Source organism: Hemitrygon akajei, chromosome 24 (assembly GCF_048418815.1).
Source record: "Hemitrygon akajei chromosome 24, sHemAka1.3, whole genome shotgun sequence".
Taxonomy (NCBI): domain Eukaryota; kingdom Metazoa; phylum Chordata; class Chondrichthyes; order Myliobatiformes; family Dasyatidae; genus Hemitrygon; species Hemitrygon akajei.
Window position 1 is genome coordinate 5961617 of NC_133147.1, and position 18511 is coordinate 5980127.

The following is an 18511-nucleotide window of genomic DNA, read 5'->3' on the forward strand; positions in this document are numbered from 1 at the left end:
CCACGACCTCTGGCTCCTCACCCTCCCACTTAAGGATATCTTGGACGCGATCAGAAACATCCCGAACCCTGGCACCAGGGAGGCAAACTACCATCCGGGACTCCCGATCACCTCCACAGAACCGCCTGTCTGAACCCCTGACTATCGAGTCCCCTATTACTATGGTCCTCTTTCTTCTATCCCTACCCTTCTGAGCTACAGGGCCGTCCTCTGTGCCGGAGGCCCGGCCACTGTCGCTTCCTCCAGGTAGGCTGTCCCCCCCAACAGTACTCAAACATGAGTACTTATTGTCAAGGGGTACAGCCACTGGGGTACTCTCTAGCACCTGCCCCTTCCCCTTCCTGACCGTGACCCACCTATCTGCCTCCCGTGGCCCCGGAGTGACCACCTGCCTGTAACTCCTCTCTATCACCTCCTCACTCTCCCTGACCAGGCGAAGGTCATCGAGCTGCAGCTCCAGTTCCCTAACTCGGTCCCTCAGGAGCTGCAGTTCGGCGCACCTGGCGCAGATGTGGACGTCCGAGAGGCTCGGAGACTCCAGGATCTCCCATATCCGACACCGAGAACAACAAGCTGCCCTCACACTCATACTTCCCGAATAACTGAAAATAACAAGGAGAACTGAAAGATAAGCCTACTGTGCCCTCTTCCGCCTAAGCCCTCTGAGCCCAAGCCCTACACTCTGCTCCCGGCTCACTCCACTGCCCGCAAACGAAGCTGCCCGCTACTTAAGGCTGCGTTCTTTTTATATCTTCCCTCCTTCCCAGGCCTCCTTCACGCACCTGCGCAGTCCCGCCTCTCAGAACTCCGATCTGAGAAGCAATTTGAAAATGGCCGCCGCTGCACTTCCTCTCAAAGCCTCGCTGTCTTCTTCTAAAAGAGACATAGTAATACCTACAATTGGTACCATCGCAAAGGCACCACACGATAGCATTAAACAATTAGCAATATCCATATAAATCTTCAGAAAGCCACAATACCTAACGCCGCTATAATGGTCCGAAAGTTCCTAGCAATTGAGAAATGAGCGTGCTTGGCTACGCCCGTACCTCAGGTTTTACCAGCTTGAGAAAAAGTGTTTTTACAATAATAATCATCATTCATTATGTGTCACAAAGTGGGCGATCACTGGGTGCTCCACTTTCCTCCCACAGTCCGAAGACGTACAGCTTTAGTAGGTTAATTGGTCTTTGTAAATTGTCCCGTGATTAGGTGGGTTGCTGCTGGTGTTGCTTGAATGGCCTCTTCTGTATTGTGTCTTTAAATAAATAAATACTATAACTCGATGCCGGACCGAGCTGTGGTGTGGAATAATCTGTCCTTTCTTTATTTGGAGGGTAGAGATTATTTCATGAGAGGTTTGCATCGTCCTTGCACTGTTAACTGAGTTCATGTCTCGTGACGGTTTCTCCCGTGGCCTGGCCATAGTCTTTGACGAGTACCCCTCCCTTCTGGCAGCAGGGGCAGGGAGCGAGCGCCGCAGAGGAGGAGGGCGGAGGGACAGGCTGTGATGGAGGAGGCGATGGATCAGCACCGCTGGCTGGCACCCAGCAGCACCTCGGCCCCACTGCTGAGCCCGGGGCCGGGGCAGGAGACACTGCTGCCCTACATGGATGAGATGGCGCTGCCCAGCGGCGACAGCGATGCCTTCTACAGCCCAGCCGAGAGCGAGGGCAGCAGTGGTGGCGGGGTGACACCCTACTACACCAGCCCAGTCCACGGGCGTTCCGCGGGAGGCTACCGCCCCGGTAAGTGACAAACCCCGCTTTCTCCGCATCTCCCTTGTTCCACTGGGCAAAATTCTCCCCCTTATCCCACAACAGCATTCACCACTTTCCCAGATCATAGAAACAGGCCCTTCAGCCCACATTCTGCATGCTAACCATCATACCCATCTGCCCTCCTTGCATTTGGCCCATAATACTCAAAATCAGGTTTAATATCACTGGCATATGTCATGAAATTTGTTGTTTTGTGGTAGCAGAATAATAAAAACTAAATTACAATAAGAAATATATTTTTCAAAAATGAAATTAAAAGAGAAGGGAAAAAAAGAGAGGTAGTGTTCAGGGTTCAGTCTCCATTCAGTAATCTGATGGCAGAGGGGAAGAAGCTGTTCCTGAATCGTTGAGTGCGTGTCTCCTTCCTAATGGTATCAAGGGGACAGGGTACGTCCTGGGTGACGGGGTCTTTAATAATGGATCGCTGCCTGAAGATGTCCTGGATGCTGGGGAGGCTAGTGCCCAAGATGGAGCTGGCTGATTTATAACTTTCTGCAGCTTATTTCAATCCTGTGAAGCTCTTCCCCCACCCCCATCCCCCTACCAGACGGTGGTGCAGCCAGTTAGGATGCTCTCCAATAGTAATTTACCACAGGACACAGGAACGGAATTTAGCCAGTGGTGGTCCCTACCCTTCAACACATCTTCTTTATCTTTATACCTCTGGCAGGTCATTGGGTGAGGAAGTTGCCCCCCTCTCTCTCCCTCACCCTCTTTTATTCCCTTTGCCCGGGCAAAAAGCACATGTTCACTCTGCTCTTGGTTCAAGACACCTCCCACTCTCCAAGGAATAAAGTCCCTGCCTGCCCACTCAGTCCCTCTCCAAACATGTTCTAAATGACCTAGCCTCTACAACCCCTCTGGCAGTTTGTTCTGTATCCCTCTGAGTGGAGAGAGTTGCCCCTCAGGTTCCCCTTTGAGTTTCTCCCCTCTCACCTTTAACCTATGCCCTCTGGTTTTGGACTCCACTATTGGAGGAAAGAAAGGAATCTCTATCCTGGGCCATAAATCAAAGGAGAAAGATTGGCCCTTTTGGCCCATCAAGTCTACTCAGCCATTTATTATCCTTCTCAACCCCCTTCTCCTGCCTTCTCTGCGTAACCTTTGACACCCTGACGAATGAAGAACCCATCTACCTCTGTTCTAAATATACTCAATGATCTGGCCTCCATGGCTGTCTGTGGCAATGAATTCTACAGATTAGCCACACTCTGGCTAAAGAAATTCCTCCTCATCTCTGTTCCAAAGGGAAATTCCTATACTCGGAGGCTGTGTGCTCTGATCTTGGACTCCCTCACTATAGAAAATATCCTCTCCGTGTCCACTTCTTCCAGGCCTTTCAAAATTTGGTAGGTTTCAATTCTTCATTCTTTAAAACTCCAGTGAGTACAGGCCCAGAGCCATCAAGCGCTCCTCATACGTTAACCCTTTCGATCCCAGGACCTTCCTCTGGGCCCTCTCCAATGCCAGCACATCCTTTCTTAGATAAGGGACCCAAAACTGCTCGGAAGATTCCAAGTGCGGTCTGACCAATGCCGTATAAAGCTTCAGCATCACACCCTTGTATTCTGGTTCTCTCGAAATGAATGCTAACATTGCATTTGTATTTCTTTCTATTCCATTCTACTCCTGTCTATTATCCTCTTATAATTATCTAATGCTACACCCCCCCCCCCCCCACCACCAGAGAGAATAAACCGAACCTATCCAGTCTGTGGAGCTAGGCAGCCTTCCCAGGAATTCCTTGTGTCACTATGGAATGGGTCGTGGGTTTGTGGGTTTGTAAACAACCCTGGAGTCACACCGAAGGTTAGACCCAGTGGAGATATCCGCCCCTGAGGAGGCAACCAGGCTCAAATCAAAGAGCAGGGAGGCTGTTTGGCCCATACACTCCCTGCTAGCTCTCTGCCAGAGCATCTCAGTACTTCACCATCTCTGGCTAGGTGGGACTTGGCATTTCCCCTCTCCAAGGTTCCAGACCTAAGATGGTGGAGGAGGGAGAGGATTCACAGCCCCCCACCCCCACAGCGTCAGAAGCTTCCTGACTTGTCTGCGAGCAGTATGGAGTTCAGGCCACTTGGGAGGACCTGGATATTCCCCAACATCCACCAGGCCTGTTTGCCAGGGGGACCTCGGGGGGTGTCTGTGGCTCCAGCTCCCTCATCCCGAGGTGGGTGGAGGGCCAGGGTGGTGGGAGAGATGACCTGGATCAGCTGAGGAGTTTAACGCTGCCCAAGGAAGTTGTCTCCTCTGCCCTCACTCATATCCCACCCTCCCGCAGTATGGACTCCCTCCTCACCGGCCCTCCCAGAGCACAGTACTCCCTCCTCACTGTCCCTCCCACAGCTCAGAACTCCCTCCTCACCACCCCTCCCACAGTATGCACTCCCTCACCTCCCCTCCCACAGCACAAAATTCCCTCCTCACTGCCCTCCCTCAGCCCAGTGCTCCTTCCTCACCTCCCCTCCCACAGCACAGAACTCCCTCCTCACCGCCCCTCCCACACAACAGTGTTCCCTCCTCATCACCCCTCCCACAGTACAGCACGCCCTTTTCTCCACTCTTCCCACAGTGCTGCACTCCCTCCTCACTGCCCCTCCCAAGGTGCTCCCTCCCACAGCGCGGTGCTCCCTCCTCATCGCTTGTGCCTCTGTACAACACTCCCTCCTCGCTGCCTCTTCCCTCCTCACTGCCTCCCACCTTGACAGTAGCAGTGGGGCGGAGGCAGTGGAGGAGATGAGGAACCCACCCCGGGTATTCCTGTCGTCTGGAGAACGCACTGCCACATTTCAATTCCACTTCTTCTCTCCCTCCCTTCCCTCTATCCCTCCTCCCTCCCTTCCCTCCATCCCTCCTCCCTCCCTTCCCTCTATCCCTCCTCCCTTCTCCAACCAGCTGGCCGGCAGGTCTACAGCCCACACTTACTGAACAGCCTAGCGTGGATGGAGAGCGGCCAGGCGATCGGCCACCCCTACCCCGGGCCCTGGCAGGCAATGAGCCCCTATGGCAAGGGCACGCTGCCCCTGTACCAGGGCTCCCCGAGCCTGCCCTTGCCCCACCACAGCCAGCACCTCTACGGCTTCCCGGTCAACCAGCTGAAGGAGGTCCCCGCCAGCGAGCTCGGCCGGGACGGCAGGGAGAGCCCGAAGTCGAAGGACGGCCTGAAGGTGGAGAGAACCAGCCCGAGCCTGATGTCGCTGGGCCATGAGGCGCAGCTGGGGCTGCCGAGCACCCAGTACAGCAGCACCTCCCCGGTCTACAACGGCGCCCTGTACCACTCGGCTGGAGGATACCTCACTGAGGGATGCCTATCTCCGCAGAAACAGAAGATACCCCTCTGTCTGACCGGTGAGTGACAGAACAGTCCTGGTTTTAGCATGTGGCTTCATTTGGTATTGGTATTGGTGGTGGGCGTCTATAGGTTATTCTTACGCCATTCAGTCAGTCGCTGCTATGGGGAGGCGATTAAGTACTGAACAAGCAGGGTTATCAATGAAGTTTAGTTGAGTATCCTGCATGCTGGCATCCTGGTGTGCTCTGCACCGTCCCTCAACATGGAGTCGGAAGTAGTTGACCATCGATGAGTTGGCACTACAGACCAGGGGAGATCCCCGACAAAAATAAAACTACAATCAGGCCGTTTTTGTTCGTGTATATCTATGAGAAATATCTGGAGGCTTACCAACCTAAACTGCCCACGCCAGCTTGCTAAGTGCATGAGACAAGCTGAGAAAGGGCCCGGGTTGCTGGGCAGCGCCTTTCAGATCCACCCAAATGTGGATAGACTTGTGATGATCTGTGGGCCGCTAGCCTGGAGAAGTGCACAGAGGCACAGACGCAGCTGAGAAGTCAGTCAAACTCTCAGGGGCAAAGGTGGGTTACTGGTGCCTTAAAGCCAGTCGCTTAAGGCAGATGGGGCTCATCAGCCATGGTTGGTAGAGTGTTACTCCTCGGCCACTCAGTCGGCCGCTCCCACACGGGAGGAGTTCACATACTGTACAAGCAGGGTTATCAATAAAGTGTAGTTGAATATCCTGCATGCTGGCGTCCTGGTGTGCTCTGCACCGTCCCTCAATAACAAATTGGTTATGGTTTATTAATCACATGTACTAAGATACAATGAAGATCTTATCCTGCGTACTGTTCATGCAGATCAGATTATTAGCGTATTAAAGATTAACTTTATCTGTCACATGTACATTGAAACAGCGTTCCCAGCGAACCAGCAAGAGGTCACCGATTAAGCTAGGAAAGTTTCCCGGGGATGTTGCTGGGAATGGAGAACTTGAGGCTGGCTAGACTGGGACTGTTTTCCCTTGGAGCGTCGGAGGCTTGAGGGGCGACCTTATACAGCGGTTTATAAAACCACGAAGGGAATAGATAAGAAGGATTATCATAACCTTTACTCCTCCTCCAGGACAAGGGTGTCTAAAACTAGGGGGCAGATGTTGAAAGCTCAGCTTTATTTGTCAGATGTACATTGAAACACACCATGAAATGTGTCGTTTGTGCCAACAAGCAACGCAGTCCTAAGGCCAACGTATCATGCCCAACACTCACTAACCCTAACCCATATGTCTTTGGGGATTTTGGAGTTCACCGGAGACCCACGCGGCCACGAGGAGAACGTACAAACGCCTCAAAGACAGCGGAGGTGAATTGACCACCGATTGGCGGTGCTGTAGAGCGTCAGGCTAACAGCTACACAACAGTGCCACCCACACCTTTCATCTTTTACTTATTTCCATAATCCACCTTCGTTGATGTTCCTGTTCTGACCTGCTAATTAAAATTAGTAAATTGTCACGTGTACCGAGGCACAGTGAAGAACTTTGTTTTTGCGTGCCATTGATACAAATCATTTCATCACAACGCTGCTTTGAGATAGTAAAAACAATAACAGAACATACGGTCGGTGTCCACACCTTTACTCCTGCTCGTTAATGCAAATATCTAATCAACCAATCATGTGGCAGTAGCACAATGCATAAAAGCACGCAGACGTGGTCAAGAGGTTCAGAACTACAGAATAGGGAAGAAATGTAATTTAAGTGACTTTGACTGCAAAATGATTGTTGGTGCCAGATGGGATGGTCTGAGTATCTCAGAGACTGCTGTTCGCCCAGGATTTTCACACACAACTGTCTCCAGAGTTTACAGAGAATGGTGAGATAAACCAAAAAAAATCCAGTGAGCGGCAGTTCTGTGGGTGAAAACACTTTGTTAATGAGAGAGGTCAGAGGAGAATGACCAGACTGGGTCAAGCTGACAGGAAGATGACAGTAACTCAAATAACCACACGTTACAACAGTGGTGTGCAGATGACCATCTCTGAACAGATGACGCGTCGAACTTCAGAAGACTGTGACTGTGCCATGATTGTGTGGTTAGGCACAGTTCAAACACCATCTATAAGTTTGCCGATGACACACTGTTGTTGGTAGAATTTCAGACGGTGACGTGGAGGCTGATCAGCTGGTCGAGTGGTGTCTCAGCAACATCCTTGCCCTCAGTGTCAGTATGACCAAGGAGTTGATAATAGACTTCAGGAAGGGGAGTCTGGGAGAACACACACCAACCTCAAGATCCTGGGTGTCATTGCCTCTAAGGATCTAACGTGAGCCCAACATGTTGATGCAGTTACAAAGACAGCGGCTGTATTTCTTTTCGAGTTTGAGGAGACTTGGTATGCCATCAAATACACCCACAAATTTCTACAGTGTACAGTGGAGAGCATTCTTACTGTGGTTGCGTTACCGCTGATGCACGGGATTGGAATACGTTGCAGAAACCAGCTCCATCGTGGCCACTAGCCTCCCCAGCCGTGAAGACATCTTCAAACGACGTGCCTCAAAAAGGCGGCATCCTTTATTCAGGACCCCATCACCCAGGACATGCCCTTTTCGGTTACTGCCAACAAAGAGGAGGTACAGGAGCCTGGAGATACACACTCAGTGTTTCAGGAACAGCTTCTTCGCCATTAGCATCAGATTTCTGAATGGATAATGGACCAGCTTGTGAGCAATAACTCAGTATTTTTGTGTTTGTATTACAAAGTACAAATGTACAAAGTTCTAAGTACATGTGTCACCATACACCACCCCGAGATTCGTCTTCTTGTGGGCAAACTCAGTTAATGCGAGACACATAATAGACTGCACCCCAACAGGACAAACAAAATGCAAAGCTGTGCAAATACAAAAGAAAAAAAGGAAATAGTTAATAAATAATTAAACAAGCAAGCAAGCAGTATATAACGAAAACATGAGATAAAGATTTCGAAAGTTCGTCCATAGGTTGTGGGATCATTTCAGTGATGGGGCAAGTGAGTTTATCCTCTCTGGTTCAGGAGCCTGTTGGCTGAAGGGTAATAACTGTGGCGTGAGCCCTGAAGCTCCTGGACCTTGTTCCTAATGGCAGCAGCGAGAAGAGAGCGTGATCTGGGTGGTGGGGGTCCTTGATGATGGATGCTGCTTTCCTGCAGCACTGCTCCGTGTAGATGGGGAGGGCTTTACCCGGGATGGACCGGGCCACATCAACTTCCTTTTGTAGGACTTCCTGATCAAAGGCGTTGGTGTTTCCATACCAGGCTGTGATGCAGCCTCCCCACATCTATAGAAGTTTGTCGCAGTTTTAGATCTCATGCCGAGTCTATAGAAACTTCGAAGGAAGTAGAGATGCTGCTGTGCATTCTTCGTAATTGCACTTACGTACTGGTCCTCCGAAATGATAACACCAGGGAATTTAAAGTTGCTGACTCTCTCCACCTCTGATCCCCCAGTGAGAACCTGTTTATGGGCATCCGGTTTCCTTCTCCTGAAGTAAATAATATTTATTTAATATATCATTGTAATTTACAGTTTTTATGTATTACACTGTATTGCTGCCTCAAAACAACAAACTTCATAACATATTCCAGTGATAGCAATCAAGATCTCATTCAAGGTCAAGTTGAACTGATATTCAACCACACATGAATGCCCATGAATACAGCCAAATGAAACAGCGTTACTCCAGGGCCAAGATGCAGAACACAGTATCAACATCCATACACAGCACAAGGCACGTATAGATAGCAGTAAATTACACAAAGAGTCCCCGAGTCCATGAACCGTTGCGGCAGTCTGCGGTTGAACACAACACAGCCTGTCTTCTACCGAGGGAACACTGGGGGGCAGCACCGACTCCAGCAGGGTCGCTGCGCCACGCCACCTCCGGCACTCCAGCACAGTGCCCGGCTCTGCCGCCTCTTTGCCAGGCAGCTGCAAGCAGGCGACCCGATTCGGACCACACCGGGTGGCAGGACAGACTCATTCTGCTTCGATGTATTATTGTCCAGGTCAGGGTTTTAGGGACAGGGATGTGGAGGAAATAGAGGACAGGCCGGAGTTCGGAGCCTTCAGGACAGCAATGTGGACATTGGCGTTCTGCTGACCGGTTGACAGACTAAAGCTGGTGCCTCCCCCAGTGCCAGGGGGCTGTCAGAGTTAGAGTTCTGTGCGGGCAGGAGACGCAAACTCCGGTGGCCCTTTTGGGTCCACAAATTGGCGAGACCCCGTGTTCAAGGTCCCGTCATTGCTGAGCCCTGGTCCAGTGCTGAGGGTCGAATCGGTCATCCGGTGGCCAAAGCCCCAGGTCAGTGAATCTCTGCGAGTCCACTAGGGTAGTCGAAAGCCCAGTGACTGTGTGTCCGGGTCCGCTGGAGGCCAAAGAATATGGACTGTCATTCTCCCACGCATTGTGGACATGCTATGTTGGTGCCAGAAAGTGTGGCACTTGTGGGCTGCCCCAGCACGTTCTCGAGTGTCTGGAAATGACACATTACATGGTATGTTTCAATCTGAACCTATAACCTTCAATCTTGAGGCAACTTTGAAAGTGGTTGATTTTGGCTTTTGTGAAGCAGAGAATGCAGATATGTTCCTGTAGAGTGGAGACACGCCCGTCTTCTGGCAGTCTGAACTTTGACGTACATTTGTTAGCACAAGACAACAGCAAACTGGGGCTAAGGTATGTGGAGGAGGGAGGGGGGTCACAGAGACAGAGAGGGGTGTAGGGACCGGGGGTCATTATAGAGATGGGAAGGCCTGTAGGGACCAGGGGTCATTATAGAGATGGGAAGGGATCACGTAGATGGAGAAGGATGTAGGGGAGGTTACATAGATAAGGAGGGATGTAAGGGCTGGAGGAAAGTAGGTAGGGTAGGGTCGTAGTGGCCAGAGGAGGTTACAGAGACAGGGAAGGGTGTAGGAGTCAGAGGGGGTTATGGAGGCAGGGAGGAGTGGAGGAGTAAGAGGGGGTTATGGAGGCAAGGAGGAGTGTAGGGGCTGGAGAGGGTTACAGAGATGGTGAGGGGTTGTCGATGACTGTAGAGGTGGTGAGGGGTTGTCGATGACTGTAGAGGTGGTGAGGGGTTGTCGATGACTGTAGAAATGGTGAGGGGTTGTCGATGACTGTAGAGGTGGTGAGGGGTTGTCGATGACTGTAGAGATGGTGAGGGGTTGTCAATGACTGTAGAGGTAGTGAGGGGTTGTCGATGACTGTAGAGGTGGTGAGGGGTTGTCAATGACTGTAGAGGTAGTGAGGGGTTGTCGATGACTGTAGAGATGGTGCGGGGTTGTCAATGACTGTAGAGATGGTGAGGGGTTGTCGATGACTGTAGAGATGGTGAGGGGTTGTCGATGACTGTAGAGGTAGTGAGGGGTTGTCGATGACTGTAGAGATGGTGAGGGGTTGTCGATGACTGTAGAGATGGTGAGGGGTTGTCGATGACTGTAGAGATGGTGAGGGGTTGTCGATGACTGTAGAGGTAGTGAGGGGTTGTCGATGACTGTAGAGATGGTGAGGGGTTGTCGATGACTGTAGAGATGGTGAGGGGTTGTCGATGACTGTAGAGATGGTGCGGGGTTGTCAATGACTGTAGAGGTGGTGAGGGGTTGTCGATGACTGTAGAGATGGTGCGGGGTTGTCAATGACTGTAGAGGTGGTGAGGGGTTGTCAATGACTGTAGAGATGGTGAGGGGTTGTCGATGACTGTAGAAATGGTGAGGGGTTGTCGATGACTGTAGAGGTGGTGAGGGGTTGTCGATGACTGTAGAGATGGTGAGGGGTTGTCAATGACTGTAGAGGTAGTGAGGGGTTGTCGATGACTGTAGAGGTGGTGAGGGGTTGTCAATGACTGTAGAGGTAGTGAGGGGTTGTCGATGACTGTAGAGGTGGTGAGGGGTTGTCGATGACTGTAGAGGTAGTGAGGGGTTGTCAATGACTGTAGAGGTGGTGAGGGGTTGTCAATGACTGTAGAGATGGTGAGGGGTTGTCGATGACTGTAGAGATGGTGCGGGGTTGTCGATGACTGTAGAGGTAGTGAGGGGTTGTCGATGACTGTAGAGGTGGTGAGGGGTTGTCAATGACTGTAGAGATGGTGAGGGGTTGTCGATGACTGTAGAGGTGGTGAGGGGTTGTCGATGACTGTAGAGATGGTGAGGGGTTGTCGATGACTGTAGAGATGGTGAGGGGTTGTCAATGACTGTAGAGATGGTGAGGGGTTGTCGATGACTGTAGAGATGGTGCGGGGTTGTCGATGACTGTAGAGGTAGTGAGGGGTTGTCGATGACTGTAGAGGTGGTGAGGGGTTGTCAATGACTGTAGAGATGGTGAGGGGTTGTCGATGACTGTAGAGGTGGTGAGGGGTTGTCGATGACTGTAGAGGTAGTGAGGGGTTGTCAATGACTGTAGAGGTGGTGAGGGGTTGTCAATGACTGTAGAGATGGTGAGGGGTTGTCGATGACTGTAGAGGTGGTGAGGGGTTGTCAATGACTGTAGAGATGGTGAGGGGTTGTCGATGACTGTAGAGGTAGTGAGGGGTTGTCGATGACTGTAGAGGTGGTGAGGGGTTGTCGATGACTGTAGAGATGGTGAGGGGTTGTCAATGACTGTAGAGGTGGTGAGGGGTTGTCAATGACTGTAGAGATGGTGAGGGGTTGTCGATGACTGTAGAGGTAGTGAGGGGTTGTCGATGACTGTAGAGGTGGTGAGGGGTTGTCGATGACTGTAGAGGTGGTGCGGGGTTGTCGATGACTGTAGAGATGGTGCGGGGTTGTCGATGACTGTAGAGGTGGTGAGGGGTTGTCGATGACTGTAGAGGTAGTGAGGGGTTGTCGATGACTGTAGAGGTAGTGAGGGGTTGTCGATGACTGTAGAGATGGTGAGGGGTTGTCGATGACTGTAGAGGTGGTGAGGGGTTGTCGATGACTGTAGAGATGGTGAGGGGTTGTCGATGACTGTAGAGGTGGTGAGGGGTTGTCAATGACTGTAGAGGTGGTGAGGGGTTGTCGATGACTGTAGAGATGGTGAGGGGTTGTCGATGACTGTAGAGGTGGTGAGGGGTTGTCGATGACTGTAGAGATGGTGAGGGGTTTTCGATGACTGTAGAGATGGTGAGGGGTTGTCGATGACTGTAGAGGTGGTGAGGGGTTGTCGATGACTGTAGAGGTGGTGAGGGGTTGTCAATGACTGTAGAGGTAGTGAGGGGTTGTCAATGACTGTAGAGGTAGTGAGGGGTTGTCGATGACTGTAGAGGTAGTGAGGGGTTGTCAATGACTGTAGAGGTGGTGAGGGGTTGTCGATGACTGTAGAGGTGGTGAGGGGTTGTCGATGACTGTAGAGGTGGTGAGGGGTTGTCGATGACTGTAGAGGTAGTGAGGGGTTGTCGATGACTGTAGAGGTGGTGAGGGGTTGTCGATGACTGTAGAGATGGTGCGGGGTTGTCAATGACTGTAGAGATGGTGAGGGGTTGTCGATGACTGTAGAGATGGTGAGGGGTTGTCGATGACTGTAGAGATGGTGAGGGGTTGTCGATGACTGTAGAGGTGGTGAGGGGTTGTCGATGACTGTAGAGATGGTGAGGGGTTGTCAATGACTGTAGAGGTGGTGAGGGGTTGTCGATGACTGTAGAGATGGTGAGGGGTTGTCGATGACTGTAGAGGTGGTGAGGGGTTGTCGATGACTGTAGAGATGGTGAGGGGTTGTCGATGACTGTAGAGGTAGTGAGGGGTTGTCGATGACTGTAGAGATGGTGAGGGGTTGTCGATGACTGTAGAGATGGTGAGGGGTTGTCGATGACTGTAGAGATGGTGAGGGGTTGTCGATGACTGTAGAGATGGTGAGGGGTTGTCGATGACTGTAGAGGTAGTGAGGGGTTGTCGATGACTGTAGAGATGGTGAGGGGTTGTCGATGACTGTAGAGATGGTGAGGGGTTGTCGATGACTGTAGAGATGGTGAGGGGTTGTCGATGACTGTAGAGGTGGTGAGGGGTTGTCGATGACTGTAGAGGTAGTGAGGGGTTGTCGATGACTGTAGAGGTGGTGAGGGGTTGTCAATGACTGTAGAGATGGTGAGGGGTTGTCAATGACTGTAGAGATGGTGAGGGGTTGTCGATGACTGTAGAGATGGTGAGGGGTTGTCGATGACTGTAGAGGTGGTGAGGGGTTGTCGATGACTGTAGAGATGGTGCGGGGTTGTCGATGACTGTAGAGATGGTGAGGGGTTGTCAATGACTGTAGAGATGGTGAGGGGTTGTCGATGACTGTAGAGATGGTGAGGGGTTGTCGATGACTGTAGAGATGGTGAGGGGTTGTCGATGACTGTAGAGGTGGTGAGGGGTTGTCGATGACTGTAGAGGTGGTGAGGGGTTGTCGATGACTGTAGAGATGGTGAGGGGTTGTCAATGACTGTAGAGATGGTGAGGGGTTGTCGATGACTGTAGAGGTAGTGAGGGGTTGTCGATGACTGTAGAGATGGTGAGGGGTTGTCGATGACTGTAGAGATGGTGAGGGGTTGTCGATGACTGTAGAGATGGTGAGGGGTTGTCGATGACTGTAGAGGTGGTGAGGGGTTGTCAATGACTGTAGAGGTGGTGAGGGGTTGTCAATGACTGTAGAGATGGTGAGGGGTTGTCGATGACTGTAGAGGTGGTGAGGGGTTGTCGATGACTGTAGAGGTAGTGAGGGGTTGTCGATGACTGTAGAGGTAGTGAGGGGTTGTCGATGACTGTAGAGATGGTGAGGGGTTGTCGATGACTGTAGAGATGGTGAGGGGTTGTCGATGATTGTAGAGGTGGTGAGGGGTTGTCGATGACTGTAGAGGTGGTGCGGGGTTGTCGATGACTGTAGAGATGGTGCGGGGTTGTCGATGACTGTAGAGGTGGTGAGGGGTTGTCGATGACTGTAGAGGTAGTGAGGGGTTGTCGATGACTGTAGAGATGGTGAGGGGTTGTCGATGACTGTAGAGGTGGTGAGGGGTTGTCAATGACTGTAGAGATGGTGAGGGGTTGTCAATGACTGTAGAGATGGTGAGGGGTTGTCGATGACTGTAGAGATGGTGAGGGGTTGTCGATGACTGTAGAGATGGTGAGGGGTTGTCAATGACTGTAGAGATGGTGAGGGGTTGTCGATGACTGTAGAGGTGGTGAGGGGTTGTCGATGACTGTAGAGGTAGTGAGGGGTTGTCGATGACTGTAGAGGTGGTGAGGGGTTGTCGATGACTGTAGAGATGGTGAGGGGTTGTCGATGACTGTAGAGGTGGTGAGGGGTTGTCGATGACTGTAGAGGTGGTGAGGGGTTGTCAATGACTGTAGAGATGGTGAGGGGTTGTCGATGACTGTAGAGATGGTGAGGGGTTGTCGATGACTGTAGAGGTGGTGAGGGGTTGTCAATGACTGTAGAGATGGTGAGGGGTTGTCGATGACTGTAGAGGTGGTGAGGGGTTGTCGATGACTGTAGAGATGGTGAGGGGTTGTCAATGACTGTAGAGATGGTGAGGGGTTGTCGATGACTGTAGAGGTAGTGAGGGGTTGTCGATGACTGTAGAGGTGGTGGGGGGTTGTCGATGACTGTACAGATGGGGAAGGGTGTATGGTGTAAAGGGGACAGATCAGACTCCCCGCTCGGACAATGTAACCCTCTTTGCCCCATTGCAGAGGCGCGGGAGTGCGTGAACTGCGGAGCGACCACCACACCGCTGTGGCGCCGGGACGGCACTGGACACTACCTGTGCAACGCCTGCGGGCTCTACCACAAGATGAACGGCCAGAACCGCCCCCTCATCCGGCCCAAGAAGCGAATGGTGAGTGTGCAAGCCTCTGCCCCCTCTGTGGTCAGCGCCGCCCCTCCTCTGCGTTTTATTCGTCCTCTTCGTTCAGCCCCGAGCCGAGGAGACCACCGAGGTATGAGAGCCTCTCTGATAAGGGTGGCAGTCTCCACAACTCTGCTCTTCTGTGGTCACCATAACGCTGAACAGTACAGCTCAGGAACAGGCCCTTCGGCCCACACTGTCTGTGCTGTTCCCGTTTGCCTACACCCAGTTCACATGTCCGTCTGAAAGCCTCCACCACAGCATGTTCCAGGCACCCGCCACTCTCCGTGTAAAAGAGATTTCCCCACGCATCTCCTTCAAACTCTCCCCTCAGTCTCCATCACTCCAGACAAAGCCCGGCAACATCTCTTCTGCACCCTGTCCAAAGTCTCCAGACCGCACACTTCCCGTTAGAGAGCAAACAGAGCTGGACACGACGCTCCAGCTGTGACGTGCATCGTGACTCCCCAACTTGAGAGCGTAAGACACAGGAGCAGGCTTAGGATCTTTGGTCCCACTGAGTCTGACCTGCCATTTGAACATGGGTGATTGATTTTCCCTCTCAACCCCATTCTCCTGCCTTCTCCTCATAACCTTTGTCGCCATTACTAAACAAGAACCCGTCAACCTCCACTTTAAATATACCCAACGACTTGGCCTCGATAGCTGTCTGTGGCACTGAATTCCACAGAGTCACAGCCCCCTGCCTAAAGAAATTCCTCCTCATCTCTGTTCTAAAGAGATGTCCTTCTGTTCTGAGGCTGTGCCCTCTGGTTCAAGACTCCACTGCTTTGGGAACGTCTTCTCCACGTCCCCTCTATCTAGCCCTGTCAATATTAGGCAGGCTTCAATGCGATCCCCACACCATCCTCACCCCCATTCATCTAAATTTCAGTGATGACAGGCCTAGAGCCACCAAACGTTCCTGGTATGTTAACCCTTTTGTTCCTGGGATCATTCCCACTTACCTCCTCTGGATCCTCTCCAACGCCAGCGCATCCAGTCGGATTGGGTACTGCTTTGTGCGTGGCAGGGCCTAGACTCTCTCAATTAAAGGCCAGCATGCCATTTGCCTTCTTTACCACACCATCTTCTCTGGAACCACTTTCTGGGAGCCGTGGACGTCCCTCTTCAGGTTCCTGCCATTTCCTATCCGCTGACATTTGAGCTATTGAAGTTCATCATCTCACACCTAAAGACACAGAACACCAGTCTCTATGTAAAAAAAAATCTACCTCTGACATTCCCCTGTACTTCCCTCCAATCACTTCCAATTATGCCCCCCCATACTAGCCATTTCCACCCTGGTTGTCCATTCAATCTATGCCTCTTTTTTCTTTTCTTTTTTCTCCCCAATCTTTATTATTATTATTAATATCAACATAATAAGATTAATACATAGATCATGGGATTACAAACATACAAATTTAAACTGAACATGAAAGGATACATAAGCAATAGTTACAATATAAATGAGTCTTCCCAAATCATGAATGATACAAGTAACATATAAACAAAGCAAAACTAGGTATATCATAATATATATTTTAAAAAAACAGAAAAGAGAGAGGGAGATTAAGTACATGGATTATAGGAAAATGGAGGGCTGTGTAGGAGGGAAGGGTTAGACTAATCTTAGAGTAGGTTGGCACAACATCCTGGGCCAAAGGGGCTGAACTGTCTTCTAATGTTCCATGTTCAAGAGAACTTCCTCCAGCAGTTCGTGTGCGTGGCTCAAGATTTCCAGCGCCTGCAGGATCTCTTGAGTTTCGGATCCGTTTGAGTCGTCAGCCTCCCCCACCCTGGGGTACGCGTGATCATCCAAACATTTCTTCCGTGCCGGGAAAGTCTCGGCAGGTTGTTCCAGGTTTCAGTGCCCCCTCAACCCTCCACCTCAGCTCTCCGAGCATTGAAACCTCCCCGTCTATCTGCCTCTCCGTCAGGAAGAAGACGTCTCAGGGTGGGCATCGAGACAACAGTGGCACGGAACGCTCAGGGAGTGTAAGGCTTGGGTAAAGATCAGCTTTATCTGTCACAAGTACAGTGAACTGCATCACGGTCCGAAGGTTGTGCTGGGGGCAGCCCGCGAGTGTGGCCGCACTTCCAGCACCGACCAGTTTACTAAGCCGAACCCGTGCGTCTCTGGGACTTGGGAGGAAGTCGGAGCCTCCCCCACAAACTCCTTACAGACTGCAGCGTACAGGAATCAAATTCCAATTAAGCCAAACGCTGTGCTGCCGTGCATTAGATCATGGGAAGGCAGGCGGGTTTAATTCGGCGCCGACATCGTGTGTCGAAGGGCTGTGCTGCTGCACTTCCTCGGGACTTCTACCCGTACCCCCCTCCCGCCCTGAACGGCCACAGCGTTGGGAGCTCGAGGACCGGGCAGGCTGTTGGTGGTGGGGGCGGGCGGGGGGGGGGGGAGAGGCCAGAAAGCCCCCAGCTCTCCCCTCTGGAGTGAGAAAGAGGCATGTCTGGCCGAGCTAACTCGGGTCACCTTCGCCCCCAGATTGTGAGCAAGCGGGCGGGGACGCAGTGCGCCAACTGTCACACCAGCACCACCACCCTGTGGAGACGCAACATCAGTGGAGAACCGGTCTGCAATGCCTGCGGGCTGTACTACAAGCTGCACAACGTGAGTACCGGACCCTTCCTCTCGCCTCGCACCGGCACAACGGCTGCCTCGTCCGCGACTGAGACCCGGACTCGATCCTGACCCCCGACCCGGACTCGATCCTGACTACCGACCCGGGCTGGATCCTGACCCCTGACCTGGGCTCGATCCTGACCCCTGACCCCCGACCCGGGCTCGATCCCGACCCGGGCTAGATCCGGGCTCGACCCTGACCCCTGACCTGGGCTCGATCCTGACCCCCGACCTGGGCTCGACCCTGATCCCCGAACCGGGCTCGATCCTGACCCCTGACCTGGGCTCGACCCTGACCCCTGACCTCTGCTGCTGTGTGTGTGTGAGAGAGAGTACTCAGTGTGTGTGTGTGTTCATGCACAAGTGTATCTATTTGAGTCTGTTCCAGTGTGTGCACGTGTACACACGTGCTCGTGTGTGCCTGTGTCTCAGTGTGTCTGTGTGCTTGTGTTTTTCTGTGTGAGTGTATGCGCACAACTGAGTTCACACACTCTCCCCGTGACTCCTCCAGCCCCTACATCTCACCAACGTACGAGGGGCTTTACCGTGGCCAGTTAACCTCCAGACCCTCTGGGCTGTGGGATAAACAGCGGAACCCAGGGAGACATCAAAACTTTGACAGACACAGAGTGAAGCTCCCTCCGCACCGTCCTATCACACACTCCCGGGGTCAGACACAGAGAGAAACTCCCTCCACACTGTCCCATCACACACTCCCGGGGTCAGACACAGAGAGAAACTCCCTCCCCACCGTCCCATCACACACTCCCGGGGTCAGACACAGAGAGAAACTCCCTCCACACCGTCCCATCACACACTCCCGGGGTCAGACACAGAGTGAAGCTCCCTCCACACCGTCCCATCACACACTCCCGGGGTCAGACACAGAGTGAAGCTCCCTCCACACCGTCCCATCACACACTCCCGGGGTCAGACACAGAGTGAAGCTAC

At 52.2% G+C, this 18511-nt stretch overlaps 1 protein-coding gene across 4 annotated transcripts in view; it reads left to right on the forward strand.

Moving 5' to 3' along the window:
- Nucleotides 1-18511, forward strand: part of cdk20 (cyclin dependent kinase 20) — a 135916-nt gene that overhangs the window by 112175 nt on the left and 5230 nt on the right. For 3 of the 4 annotated variants that reach the window (XM_073028252.1, XM_073028253.1, XM_073028254.1), the window contains 4 exons: nucleotides 1459-1748; nucleotides 4677-5129; nucleotides 14759-14904; nucleotides 17423-17548. In XM_073028252.1, the coding sequence (XP_072884353.1) occupies nucleotides 1459-1748; nucleotides 4677-5129; nucleotides 14759-14904; nucleotides 17423-17548 (1015 nt within the window). Of the gene's footprint in view, nucleotides 1-1458; nucleotides 1749-4676; nucleotides 5130-14758; nucleotides 14905-17422; nucleotides 17549-18511 lie in introns of those variants that run through there. The other variant, XR_012096188.1, reaches the window with a different exon arrangement.